This window comes from Apiospora aurea, assembly GCF_038362705.1.
Source record: "Apiospora aurea strain CBS 24483 chromosome Unknown utg000005l_segment0_segment0, whole genome shotgun sequence".
Classification (NCBI taxonomy): Eukaryota; Fungi; Ascomycota; class Sordariomycetes; order Amphisphaeriales; family Apiosporaceae; genus Apiospora; species Apiospora aurea.
This window is the reverse complement of record NW_027117392.1, coordinates 342,774-356,266: the sequence shown is the minus strand read 5'-3', so window position 1 is coordinate 356,266 and position 13,493 is coordinate 342,774. Positions and strand designations below refer to the sequence as shown.

Here is a 13,493-nt window from a genome sequence, read left to right as displayed (position 1 = left end):
TGCATATTCACTCCCTTGCAGACGCGATTTCTTTGCACCAAAATGACAGACTTTATGCCAGACCACGAGTTAGCAGGGCCACCAGCTTCCACCCACCTATCATGGTCTCTGAGCCTCCGTTGGTGGCATCAATCCCCATGCGGGCGGAGCAAAGAGGTGCCATCACTGATTCGACTTCTGCTAAAGAAAGGACCGCTGATAATAAGGATCAGTGCAGCAGACCCTGTCATCCTGACACATGGGCAGAGACAGGGGGAGAACCAGGAGACTCCGATCCCTTCTGTCCGCCAAATTGTGGCTCGAGGCATAGCCTCGAGACTGATGTACCCTCCAAGAGGCCACCACAGCTGGTGAGGCAGGCCACCAGTGGCACAGTACTTGTGATGGAACCTGTGGACTCAAGTGAAAGCGAGGCAGAACAAAGTACAAAGGGGAAAGTCAATTGATGACCTCGAGCTTGCTTTACACTTGCATCCTATACATGAATACAAGGCATTTCTAGATGAGAACTCATCACCGACCATATGTTTCACTGCCCACCGTGATACAATTCCAGACAAGAAAGAGGGCAACCATATGTTGAATAGAGGCAGCAGTTAGGTAAAGACATGGAGTGGTATGGCGGAGTAGGAAGATTCAGCCAAGGCTTGCCCCAGCAGACTATCCGCCCATCAACTAACTGCACGCGACCAAGCCAAGCTGTACCAACCACGGTGCCCCTAGGAACAACACGCTTGCTTGCAAACAGTAAATGGTTGCATTCTGGCGCTACTGAAATCGGTGCGGACGAACGCCGCTCTGTCGCCGGGTGCCTGGTCGAGGGTTCCCGGATATTGGCGGATCCCCGCTTGCCGTCGGTTTTCGCGGCAATGGGCTTAGTTACCCCAGAACTGCCCGACCTCGGCAACTCGAACCTCGAAAGGATTCCTGCCGGCGTCTCTAAAACTTGGCGATGTAGAACACCCACACACAAACTCGCTTCGTATCGACCCGCCGGAGTGAGTTCGAGGAAGCCATAATGTTCCGACCCGCTGTTCGACGATGCGCAAGGCCATTCACCACGTCATTTAGACAAGGTCGTGCTGCCAGAAGCTATGCCTCGGCGAGCCACCCGGCCTTCGATTGGGAAGATCCCCTCGCCAGCAAGAGCTTATTGACTGAAGATGAATTGGCTATTTCGGAAACAGCGGAGCGGTATTGCCAGGAGAGGATGTTGCCTCGTGTACTTGGTCAGTTTTCCAATCGGCCAAATCGACGAACCCCACGCTTGATGCATCATACTGACTATGCTCTGCTGTACAGAGGCATACCGAAACGAGAACTACGATGCCAAGATCCTCTCGGAAATGGGCGAGCTGGGCCTACTCGGCTCTAACCTTGAAGGCTACGGATGCGCTGGCGTCAGCACGGTAGCGTCGGGTCTTATTACTAGAGCAGTCGAACGAGTCGATAGCGGTTACCGATCCGGCATGTCCGTACAATCATCACTTGTTATGGGCGGCATTCACGAGTTTGGCACCGATGAGCAAAAGCAGAAGTTCCTTCCCGAGATGGCCAAGGGTAAAATGCTCGGCTGCTTTGGATTGACCGAGCCCAACCACGGCAGCGATCCCGGTTCCATGGAGACGACAGCGCGACCTCACCCAACGAAGAAGGGATACCTGGTGCTGAACGGGGCAAAGACCTGGATCACCAACAGCCCCATCGCCGACGTGCTAATGGTGTGGGCCAAGTTCCACGAGACGGGCAAGATCCGCGGGTTCCTGGTGGAGCGAAAGGACTGCCCGGCGGGCACGCTCGAGACGCCGGCGATCAAGAACAAGAACGGGCTGCGGGCGAGCATCACGGGCATGATCCAGATGGACAACTGCCCGGTGCCCGAGGCGAACATGTTCCCGGACGTGGAAGGCCTGTCGGGCCCGTTTACGTGCCTCAACAGCGCGCGGTACGGTATCGCGCTGGGGACCATGGGCGCGCTCGAGGACTGCATCGCGCGGACGCGGGCGTACGCGCTGGAGCGGCGGCAGTTCAAGAACAACCCAATCGCCAAGTACCAGCTGGTGCAGAAGAAGCTGGCCGACGCCGTGACGGACGCGGCGTACGGCACGCTGGCAGCGATCCAGGTGGGTCGACTCAAGGACGAGGGCAAGGCGACGCCGGAGATGATCTCGATGATTAAGCGGCAGAACTGCGATCGTGCGCTGAGCAATGCGCGCGTGCTGCAGGAGGTGTTTGGCGGCAATGCCGTGAGCGACGAGTACGGCATTGGGCGGCACGTGGCGAACTTGTTTGTCACGCAGACGTACGAGGGACAGAGCGATATTCACAGTAAGTTTTTCGGCCTTTTCTTTTTGCCCCCCTTCCTGCCACCTTTCCCGCCTCCGTCTCGTGTTCATGTAGGAATGGCGAGCTGTCAGCTGATACATGTATCCGATAATAGGTTTGATCCTGGGAAGGGCTATCACGGGCCTCCAGGCCTTTGTGTAAAAGACAATGTTATATGTCCTCGAAATTTCCAGTAAGAAAATTAGATAAAGAAATATAGCCACAGTACCTACATCCAGAACAATACCGGCTAGCTGTCACGCATACGTAGAAGACCAGGCGCTGTAAATCCCCTGCGATCTATAGAGAGTATCGTTATCGTGAACTATGGCGTCATCGTCGAGAGAAAGCAACCAGATGCACATAGGTTGCAGCCCACTCGGCAGGGCCGGGCTACGGCTAGGTGTGCGGGCATTCTGGAAATTGCCGAGCAAGCACCTAAATAGCTGCATGTAGGTGACTATCCGAGTATGCCGGGCTGGTATCGTGAATGCGGTCGATTCCCAAAATCGCTGCCAGTCTTCGGCATGGCCCCTGGGCGGGCGGCTTGGGGTGTGACTGATTGGCCACCGAATTAAAACCTTGCTTTGCCGCCTGGACGTCCCCGCCATGCATGGGGCAAGGCCGCGCAGTTGTGTAATGTAATGCGACCCTCCCACTCCCGCCAGTTCGCTGGCCGGCCGCGTGCCTGCCTGCTTGGCTACACCCACACGAGCATGTATGTGCAGATATGCCATGCCAACGAGACAGGAGAAAAGGGGTCTTACTGAAGCGAAAGCAGCACCTTGTCGGTGGCCATGCATGGGGCGGAAGGGGGGGATGCTTCTACTCCAGACGGATCGCTCGTTCGACTGCTGGTTCAGCTGGGGCGGCGAGTCGCGGATCTAAGAAGTGAACCTAATAAAAGCTCTAACCCAGGCGGTGCTTGAATGAATCATGGGCGACGGGCTGTTTAGCTGTGTAGACAACATTGATTTTGATCCACGTTCCACGTTCGTTCCACAGGGCAAAGGGGGCTAATCGGCAAGTAGGTTGGTTAACAGGTTAACCTAGCAGGTTAGCAGGCCAGCAACTGGGGCCCTGGCTAAGGGTGGCCAGCCACTGATGGGCTGCGCTGGCCTGCGCTGGCCTGCGCCGGGGCCGCTCTTTCCTGCCTCTCTGCCTGAGAGGGTGGAATGACCGCCTGAGCCTGGAGCCAAGCAGAGCCTGAGAGCTGGCCACGCAGAAGTTGTTGCCCGGCAATCCGTCAATCAGACCCAGCCCAACCCGGATTTTATCGGGCAGGCGAATCCAGTCTGGTGCATGCATGCATTTGCATTCAATCGCTCACCTCTACTTGACCTGCCTCTTGACCTACAGTCAGTCACCCCCGGCGGAATCTTGGTCGGTGTTCGTTCGTGGTGCATTCGACTTGGTAACGGTAACCCAGTCCAGTAGTGCACACAGCGCAGTGGTCAGTGTCATCCTTTGGATCAACCAATCCACCAAATAGCCCAAGGTAAGTCAGTCAGTGGCCCCCCCTACATAAGCAGTTTACCAGAGAGGGGAGTAATATTCTGCCTTCCCTTTATCCCCTTTCACCCCGCCCTCGATTTCAGACTTCTACCACTCCCGACTCCAACTACATCTTTTTGCCCTGGGACACATCCAGCCATAATAATCCATACCAACCACATCGCCTGTCTTCTTAGTCACCCGACGACTTCGAAAGCCCTTCCTGCTGGTTTGTCCACCCGCCCGCCTGCTTACCTACCCAACCCAAAGCCCAAAGTCCACTGACTCGCTTGTCTTGTTCCCTTCAATCCTTTGTTCGCTGCTTGTGTGTGCGTGAGTGTGTGCACGCAACGCCAGTTGGCTCTCCTGGTCCTTTTTCCCCCTTACACAAAAGACCACCAGTCTCCCGTTCACTTCGCCCCATCCATCTTTTTCTCCCGCATTCCATTCTTGGTTGCTGACCGTATAAAACCCAGCCAACGCACAGCCTCGATACCCGACGGCAAAGAGACGGTCTAGGACACTCTCGCACAACAACACCACAACACAACCACATCGCACTTCATCACAATGGCCTTGAAGCGCATCAACAAGGAACTCACAGACCTGGGCCGGTACGTCGATCATTCTGCTCCTTTTCCAAGAATCCTGCAGCCGTTGGTGGCTATTTCCCGCGAGGCAAGAGACAGATAGCCAATGGTGGGGCGCTTCTGCTGGGGAGGGGTAAATCCATCTGGCATTCTTCTGCACCCTCGTCGCGATGATGCATCCGTGTGAGGCGGGCGGTCTTGAATGCATCGTCAGGAAATATGCCTTTTTTTTTCGCTGCGGGAATCTGGGGCTACATCGCCGACTCGAACTTTTGGCTGATTTTTGTTTCTACAGTGACCCTCCGTCATCATGCTCTGCCGGACCCGTTGGTGAAGATTTGGTAGGCAACCCACCCGCCCCCGCCGCGCGATAAGAGCCCGAGAGGCTGGACACGCATGATCACGGTTATCGAACACACGACCAGCGGCATCAGATGCCATTATGGACATATCGTACTGACTATGAGTTTCTTTTGCAGTTCCACTGGCAAGCCACAATCATGGGTCCTGTAAGTTGTCGCTCTTTTCCTGCCCTTTGTCACTGTCGCTACTGGTTTGTGGGCACGGTCGGCCTCAATAGGCAGGGCGTGTACATGCAGCCAGTCTGCTTGACTTGATATTCGGCGATATGCTATCATGACTGTGATGCTAACTGTTGATCAATAGGGTGACTCTCCATACTCCGGCGGCGTGTTCTTCCTAGCCATCCACTTCCCGACAGACTACCCGTTCAAGCCCCCCAAGGTCAACTTCACCACCCGCATCTACCACCCCAACATCAACTCCAACGGCAGCATCTGCCTAGACATCCTGCGAGATCAGTGGAGTCCCGCGCTCACAATTAGCAAAGGTAAAAATCACCCCCGTCACAACCCATGCTGGCGTTACGGCATGCTAATATGAGAAATAGTGCTCCTCTCTATCTGCTCCATGCTCACGGACCCCAACCCCGATGACCCTCTGGTGCCTGAGATCGCACATGTCTACAAGACGGACCGCCCGCGATACGAGGCCACGGCCCGGGAGTGGACTCGCAAGTACGCCATTTAAGGAGGATCGGCACGGAACGGTGATAGGGATGCCATCTTGGAGATAGGATGGCGTTGCATGTTTGCGGCGGATCGAGCATAAACACTTCTCTATGTGGAGCTACAACAAAGCGGACTATCAGGCGTCGTCATTGATACATCTTTCGTGTTTTACGGTCAGGGTCTCCTTTGCGAATCACCGCGAACAGAGTTTACTTGGGGCGGGATGGATCGGTTAGTTTTGCCACGGCAGCTAGGTCAAGAAAGCCGGCAAAGAAGCATTATGAGAATACGTTTGGGCGTCGCAGGCATCATTACAGAATCTGAAAGCGGATGGGTGTCACCAAGACAGCGTTGCACTAGTAGTCGACTTAATGAATACGTGAAGTCTACATGTATGCATCGCTATTTCCTAGTTTGTTGAAGACCCTTGGTCTTGTTGGTTGGTCTGGGTAGGCTGGACTGCTGCCAACTAGCAATGTAATGGATACCCCGAAGCACTTGCACGTGTTATATATATCGTGAGCACCCATTGGATGCAGATGTGAAGAGAGTTCGTAATTATTACTAAGCCTCGACTTACCCGTGGTATTATTCGGGCTGCCGCATGCGTGAAAAACAAGTTTCGAGAGAAGGATGCCTAGAGGGCAATAGCAGATGTCATCGGGCCACTACTTCCAAGCATGGAACATGTCAAGAACTTCTGGCACCTTGCTAGCGATGAGAACAGTCAAGAGGATGTGTCGGCAGCTAGTGGATGACACTGCTGGGGCTTGGTCGACAGGCCGGCTTAGGATGATTGCGATTGGGTACAGATCTTGAAACTTGGCGGCGGTGGTAACGCACAATACATAACAGGACGCAGGCTTCAGGCTTCAGGCTTCAGGCATCAGGCATTTGTATCTGATAAGGGGAGCAGGCATGGAGAAATTCGCCTGCTTGCGACCAGATTTGTTGCAGAGGGCAGGCCCATAATTGCCAGTATGGGTACAACAGTCCTGCTGGATTTGATATCGGTCTGTTCTCATGTATGCGTGCATACCTTGCCCATCTTGCCTGTGTACGCAGGTGAGTCAAAGCTGTAAGCGCCGGGTTAGCCTTGTGCCAAGTTTAGGCAGGGGATCTGCTCAGGGGGGAGGGAGGTATTGCTTGGCGATTGTCTGAATAGTAGCCAGAAGGAGAATAGCTATGGAAGAAAAGAAGGAACTTCTTCAACACAAATCGTTTTCCTAAAGGGTAACTTTAGGAGATGACGGACGGCACAGGACGGGACAGACACTTCCCTCTCCCCTCTTCCCCTCCATTGGGGCCTTCCCCTGCAGAATCTAGAATTTCAAGACTGTAGAAACAAAAGTTGCATAGTACCAGCCTATTGGAGCTTATACTTGAGCCGTCCCCGTCTCGCTCGGTGTTGCTGCGCTGCTGCTCATTTTCCCGTACGTGGTCGGCTTCGACCGACCGAATCGACGGGGACCCTCACTCGGCAGGTTGTCGCGCCATATCAGGCCTCCCCAAGGCTTGGACCGAACTATATACCATTTATTTGGGCATTCTGGAGCCCTGCGGGAAAACGTCCCATACGAGCGCACCCAAGAGTACAGGGTGAAGTCGGGTAATACGTCAAAAAGACCAGATCCGACTGGCTGCCTGCCATTTGAACTGGTTGCTGGCCCTCTTCATCTGAGCCGAGCGAGTGCGCTTATGAGTGGATAAGAGTAGTGATCGATGTGTGGTTGATAGGTAAAGTAAGCAAGAGGCATTCAGGCATTCAGGCAATCAGGCAATCACGCGCAAAGGATGGGAAGAAACCTCTGCGACATTGGTCGAGTCGTTCCAAGTCGCCAAGTGCGTTTTAGAGTGTCAGAGACCCCTGGCGAAACGGTCTGCGACACGGGGCGCCGCTGAGGTGGGGCGGCATCATCATCACAGGTCCTCCGCCTTCAAATTCTGAATTGAACCTGTCCAAAGTAACCTTAGTTCTGACCTTACCTTGAAAGCAGTACATAGACTCCTCGGCGAGTGTGAAGATTGATGGTTGATGGGTGTGTTCGACCACAGCCACCCAATCAACGGGCGACGTTTGATCCATCGCTGTCGCAACTTTCTTCTCATCTCGCTACCGGGCTCAATGGAGGATCGAGAATGGGCACACGCGGGCGCACAGCTTGCCCATCGAGCCATGCACGCGGATTGGACGCATGGCAATAATTGTGCTGCCACCACCTCGAGCCACTCTGGTGCCTGGTTCTAACGTCTTCCTCCTGCGCGGTGCTGGAATCGAAGCCCGTCCATAGCGAGAAGAGCCGGGAGCGAAGACAGGAAAGCTTGTGCCAGATATACTGCTGTCTTACTGGCTGCGGCACACACACACACACACATTGCATATTGTATCCTACGATACGATACAAATCACAAAAGGCAGCCAGGGGTTGGCGGTGTATGTAACGGCTCGTGCCCGGGAAATGGCGCCACTACCCACTTGTTCCCGTCAAGTCAATTCACCATGTTCTCCTTCAATTCTTTTCCAGATGTAGATTCGCAGATTGCGGCTCAACTTTGGATTGCTGCGGTTTGGCCCAGGGTACACGTATCCCATGATCTGTGTATGTGTAGATATGCGCCTGGATCGAGCTGCTTTTTGATAGATGAAAGTCCTTCCATCCAAACCACGACCTTCTCCAGGCCTTGTTGGCGGACGTTTCCGTCTTGGAAGGAACCGACCAAGTCGCGGTCGAATATTTGATGACCTAGAAAATGGGATCAAATGCCAGATGGATTCGGAACTCTATGCATAAAAGGCAAAGTCCCGGCAAAGAGAGCCGAAGAGGCAATAAGACAGCGTCAAGACCCCCGTCCATGCAGCCCTTTGCAGCACCCTTGTGAGCCGAACGAGTTTCTTCAGCCCCCCACCGGGTCCTTGTAACTTCCTCTAGGCCCGATCCGGACCATTTTGTTTCGAGATTCTGGCCATCCTGCCAATCGAACTCCAAAGCGACTCCATCATCCGGTCTAGCCATCTGCCCATTGCTGCGGCACCCACGGCCATCGTCAGAGCACCATGGGCCATGGCAATTGCAGTCGAAGTGGATCGCCCGTCTGCTGCGACGCCGACATGCTGTGGATGGACACGTAAATGCAGACAGAGAGGTAAATGGCCGTACGGGCATACGAACGGCTGACAGCAGGGAATAGGCGCTCATCTCATGGCATGGCATGGTCTTCTCTTCTTGCTGTTTCCCGTCTCCTGTGTGGCCTGCCATTGACGTCTCCGCTACACATCTCACCTACCCACATCTCACCTGCGCGACGGTACGATATCGGGCTACATTGCCGCTGTTGCTGGATCCCGCTTGAGCCTCATATTGGGTCTGCGTGTTACGGATTATCGACAGGGTACCACCCGCGGCCCTGGACCGCCTCCTGCCGCCACTGCTACAGTATCAACTGATCTCCTGTATCTTGCCCTCTTTCTCGCAGTTCGGTCTTTTCGGGGGTGTCTGCGTCTTTGCCTGGGCTTTTACTTTCATGCCTCCCGCCCTTCTCGAATTCCATCCCTCCTGCGCGAACGAAACGCTCACAACCTTCTTTCCGCCATTATCATCTCTTTCTTAATCCTCTCTCTCGGGTTCCCTAGCCGTTGAAAAGCAAGCCGCCCGGTGCAGGCACAGTGACAAGGTATGATCTACCGACGAAAGTCGACGAGGCGATCCCATGTTTCTGAAAACGCTTGGCGTCTTTTGCCCTTATCCTCCTCTAACCGCCCCCCTTCCCTTCCCGCTTCCCGGTGTTGCCCTTCCCTCCCCTTCCCGCCGTATGCACTGAAGTTTGCTCTTCCCTCCTGCTTTGTTGCTGTTACAGCTGCTGCTACTGCCTTTCTCTTCTCACGCCCATACCCTTTTTTGGCCATTTTTTTCTTTCCCTATTTGATCTTTGGTAGCGTGTTTGTTGACTGACCGACCCTAGCTCTCTTTGCTTCCTCGCGATTGCAGGCTCAGTCCCGATTCCATTCTTTACGACTCAGTTTGTTGTATATGTGTGTTGTGTTGTGCTAGGAACGGGCTGCCCATACGTCTACTACGCCGTTTCGCTTCTTCGTCCACGACTTTCCTTTGATACATGGACATTCGCCAGTTCAGCAGGCTCTGAATCTAATCGACAGACTACCCGAAAACAAGAAGCCGATTACTGTGTGGCAGTATAATTAGGGAAGAACTAATCAAAGAGGAGGATTCAATCTCTCTCGACGAGTGCGTGGGACCTGGCCGGCTGCAGGCGGACACCACATTTTCGGTTTACACGATCAACTTCCGATACGGAGCACGACCCGGAAAACAACAGCCAAGATGTCTTACGGCGGTGATTATATGGACTACAGGGAGAAGCCCACAGAGCGATCGAGATGGACGCCGTTAACGCGCATGCTGCTGTCGGGTGAGATGACACAGGAGAAGCAGAAGGAGTTGACGTCTCGGGAAAGATTCGACAGATGGATGGTTAACGAAGGTTATCGACGCTTGTATGTCTCTCGAAACGGTGAGTCTTCCCCGGGGAGAATACGAGGCTGACGCGCTGGTGACTAGTTTCGTTTTTGTCTTCATGGCTCTGCACGCCATGGTGTTCGCCTTTGGTTTCGTCCATTACGCACTCAAGGACAGTTCGCAAATCGCCCGCGACACTTTTGGGCCGACTTTCATGATTGCTCGAGCCTCGGCTCTGGTGCTTCATATCGATGTGGCTATGGTTCTGTTCCCCGTTTGCCGCACGTTCATCTCGCTCGCCCGACAGACGCCTCTGAACGGTATCATCCAGTTTGATAAGAACATCACGTTCCACATCACCACGGCCTGGTCCATTTTCTTCTTCTCTTGGATGCACACGATTGCCCATTGGAACAACTTCGCCCAGATCGCAGCCAAGAACAACCTGGGCATCTATGGCTGGCTGCTGGCCAACTTCGTGTCGGGTCCTGGTTGGACTGGATACATCATGCTCATCGCCTTGACGGGAATGGTCATGACCTCATACGAGACCCCCGCCGAGCCAACTACGAGCGATTCTGGTACACTCACCACTTCTTCATCGTCTTCTTCTTCTTCTGGGCCATCCACGGAGCCTTCTGCATGATTCAGCCCGACTCGGCGCCCTTCTGCACCTCGGTCGGAGCTTCGGCCATCGGTGTCTTCTGGCAGTACTGGATGTACGGAGGATACGTCTACCTCGCCGAGCGTATCGCTCGTGAGCTGCGAGGACGTGACAAGACTTACGTCTCCAAGGTTATCCAGCATCCCAGCAACGTCTGCGAGATTCAGATCAAGAAGGAGAACACCAAGACCCGGGCTGGTCAGTACATCTTTTTCTGCTGCCCCGAGGTGTCCCTGTGGCAGTACCATCCCTTCACTCTGACCAGCGCGCCCGAGGAGGACTACATCTCCATTCACATGCGTGTGGTCGGTGACTTCACCAGGCAGGTCTCTGCCGCCCTGGGCTGCGAGTGGGACAAGAAGGGAGACTCTTCCAAGGTTGTCGGTGTCAACGGCAATAGCCCCGAGGTCGATCCCGCTCTCCGACGAGTTCTTCCCCGTGTCTATGTCGATGGTCCTTTCGGTTCCGCCTCCGAAGATGTGTTCAAGTACGAGATCGCCGTTCTTTGCGGTGCTGGTATCGGTGTTACGCCATTCGCTTCCATTCTCAAGTCCATCTGGTACCGCATGAACTACCCGCAGAAGAAGACGCGTCTTTCCAAGGTCTACTTCTTCTGGATCTGCAGAGATTTCGGTTCCTTCGAGTGGTTCCGCTCCCTGCTGCTCGCTATCGAAGCCCAGGATGTGGACGGCCGCATCGAGATCCACACCTACCTGACCGCCAAGATCAAGGCCGACGACGCGACCAACATCATGATCAACGATGCCAACGCCGACAAGGATACCATTACCGGTCTCCGCAGTCCCACCAACTTCGGTCGCCCCAACTGGGACATGATCTTCCGTGGTATCAGGAAGCTGCACACCCCCGCCGAGGCTGGTGTGTTCTTCTGTGGTCCCAAGGGTTTGGGTAGTACCCTGCATATCTTCTGTAACAAGTACAGTGAACCTGGGTAAGTTTATATCAAGCATCCCTTGAACGGCGTCACGACTAAGCCCAATTGCTAACCTACTCTATAGCTTCTCGTTCGTCTGGGGCAAGGAAAACTTCTAAACGCCAAACAAGCCATTTCACGGACATTCTTGGAGGAAGGAAATCATAGGTTTACCGTCAACCTTCCCGGCTTGTTACAAGATTCCCCGAGCAATCCACCCAATCGACTTGGGTGCTTGCCATCTTGTACATTTTACATCTACCACTATCTATCTTAAAAACACGCGTACGATCTACCTTTCGGGGTCGTCCCCACGTGATCTTCAAAACTTTTCAAGCATATATCGCCCATCTAATTTCACCTTTATCGAGATCCTTGTTCCGTCCTACTTTTGTTGATTCACACAGCGTCTGTTCCAAGGGGAGTAATGAGAGGCGGGTGTCTGTATACGCAGCGCGTGGGATTAAGCAAGCCCATTCGGGGGTTTCTGATAGAGATTGGAACATGCGGGGGCTGGAGTAGATATGAAGAGGGAAGAATCAGGAGGCATGACATGTGTCTATACTGACATTTGGGCTTCCTGCCTGCAAGGCTTTTGTGCGAGGCAAGGGGGGGGAGATGATGCATGGAAAAAGACGAAGGGGAACGCCAGAGAGGAGAGGGACAGTACTTAGCAATAACATGGTACACGCTCACCACACGCAAATATATACACACCTTTTTCTTGTATTTTAATTTCTCTGTATATCCGCAATGGGTCGTTTTCGATTTGGCTCACATGATTAATAGCGATGCGCTGTTGATGGGCGGAGGCTTGTGTACGTTGATTCACGTAAACCTACGCCTTGGGGACACGAACTGGCTGTCCGCAACTAATGGCCGGTGACTGCCCGTGAATCCTTTCCTTCATCAGCCACGCCGGCTATTATTGGTTGGCCGCTATTTTGCTCCGGCGGGCGTTTCTTCGGCTGCTCTTCTGTCTGGTTTTCGTATGCGTGGCTGTTTTCCTGCCCCGCGGCTTCTGCTGCCATACGGAACCCCTTGAGCACGACCTCTTTCCCTTGGGGCCGCCACTCCAGCTTCCGGCCCCCGTGCGCCAGATCCTGCCGGACCTCGTGCTCCGTGGCCCAGACGAAGTCGCGGTGCTCCTCCGGGTCCAGCTTGACGAGGCTGTTCCACGACGACAGCGGCTGTGGGCGCGGGTTCGCGTTTCCTTCCTCTTCCTCCTCCTCCTCCTGCTGCTGCTGCTGCTGCTACTTCTGAGGGCGGGGGAGGCTCGACGTCCATGAGGAACGTCACGATGGTCAGACGCCCGTTCCGGCCGACCCGCTGGACGTGGACGAGCCTGCGCGCGGCGCGCGCGGCGAGGCCCGTCTCCTCGCGCAGCTCGCGCGTCAGGGCGGCGAGCGGGGTGGGGTCGGCGGTGTCGTCGCAGGAGCCGCCGGGGAGCTCCCAGATGCCGGAGTAGGTGTCATTTAGGGCGCGCTGGAGGAGGACGCGGGGTTCTACGATGGTGGCGGCGTCGGTGGTGGTCGATGATGATGATGATGATGGGGGGAAGAGGAGGGGGAGCATAAGGGGAGGCGGCGGACGATGACGACGGCACCGACGACGAGGTGGGCGATGTTGGGCTGGAGCTGGAGCTTGTACGCGGCGGGGGTGGTTTGGTGGTAGGGGGTGAGGGAGGGGTGAATTGTGAGGGCGGTGGCGAGGACGGTGGTGTTCTTCTCGGCTGAGCTTTGATGCTCGGTGCTGTTCTTTTCTTCTTTGACGTTGGCCTTCTCTCGCTCGGTGGGGAAGTGGGCGTCAGTCGCCGTAGAAGCTGGGGGAGATTGCGTATTGGTCGCCACAGGAGTTGGGACTGTGGCTCCTTGATCTGCCATGGTTACGGGGCCGAGATCGGACGGAAGAGAGGCCCCTTTTGCGTATCAGGAGAGAGAGAGAGTTGGGCAAAGACAACTGACAACGAGTTTCCAATGG

General features: G+C 54.7%; 4 protein-coding genes across 4 annotated transcripts; 3 read left to right on the top strand and 1 right to left on the bottom strand.

Moving 5' to 3' along the window:
- Positions 1–1,018: 1,018 nt before the first annotated feature.
- On the top strand, positions 1,019–2,487 carry PG986_006708 (glutaryl-CoA dehydrogenase; the record flags this gene model as incomplete). Its single annotated transcript, XM_066842930.1, has 3 exons — positions 1,019–1,229; positions 1,303–2,328; positions 2,441–2,487. The coding sequence occupies 3 exons, from the start codon at positions 1,019–1,021 to the stop codon at positions 2,485–2,487; spliced, it is 1,284 nt and encodes a 427-aa protein (XP_066699042.1).
- A 1,866-nt stretch (positions 2,488–4,353) lies between these two features.
- On the top strand, positions 4,354–5,459 carry PG986_006707 (uncharacterized protein; the record flags this gene model as incomplete). The annotated part of the gene is made up of 5 exons (XM_066842929.1): positions 4,354–4,433; positions 4,705–4,750; positions 4,889–4,918; positions 5,076–5,259; positions 5,320–5,459. The coding sequence occupies exons 1-5, from the start codon at positions 4,390–4,392 to the stop codon at positions 5,457–5,459; spliced, it is 444 nt and encodes a 147-aa protein (XP_066699041.1). The 5' UTR covers positions 4,354–4,389.
- A 4,321-nt stretch (positions 5,460–9,780) lies between these two features.
- PG986_006706 (uncharacterized protein) lies at positions 9,781–11,632 on the top strand (the record flags this gene model as incomplete). The annotated part of the gene is made up of 4 exons (XM_066842928.1): positions 9,781–9,953; positions 10,018–10,406; positions 10,466–11,531; positions 11,599–11,632. 4 exons carry the CDS (start codon positions 9,781–9,783, stop codon positions 11,630–11,632), a joined length of 1,662 nt encoding a protein of 553 aa, XP_066699040.1.
- A 753-nt stretch (positions 11,633–12,385) lies between these two features.
- Positions 12,386–13,396, bottom strand: PG986_006705 (uncharacterized protein; the record flags this gene model as incomplete). The annotated part of the gene is made up of 3 exons (XM_066842927.1): positions 12,386–12,703; positions 12,771–12,998; positions 13,106–13,396. 3 exons carry the CDS (start codon positions 13,394–13,396, stop codon positions 12,386–12,388), a joined length of 837 nt encoding a protein of 278 aa, XP_066699039.1.
- Positions 13,397–13,493: the final 97 nt, after the last annotated feature.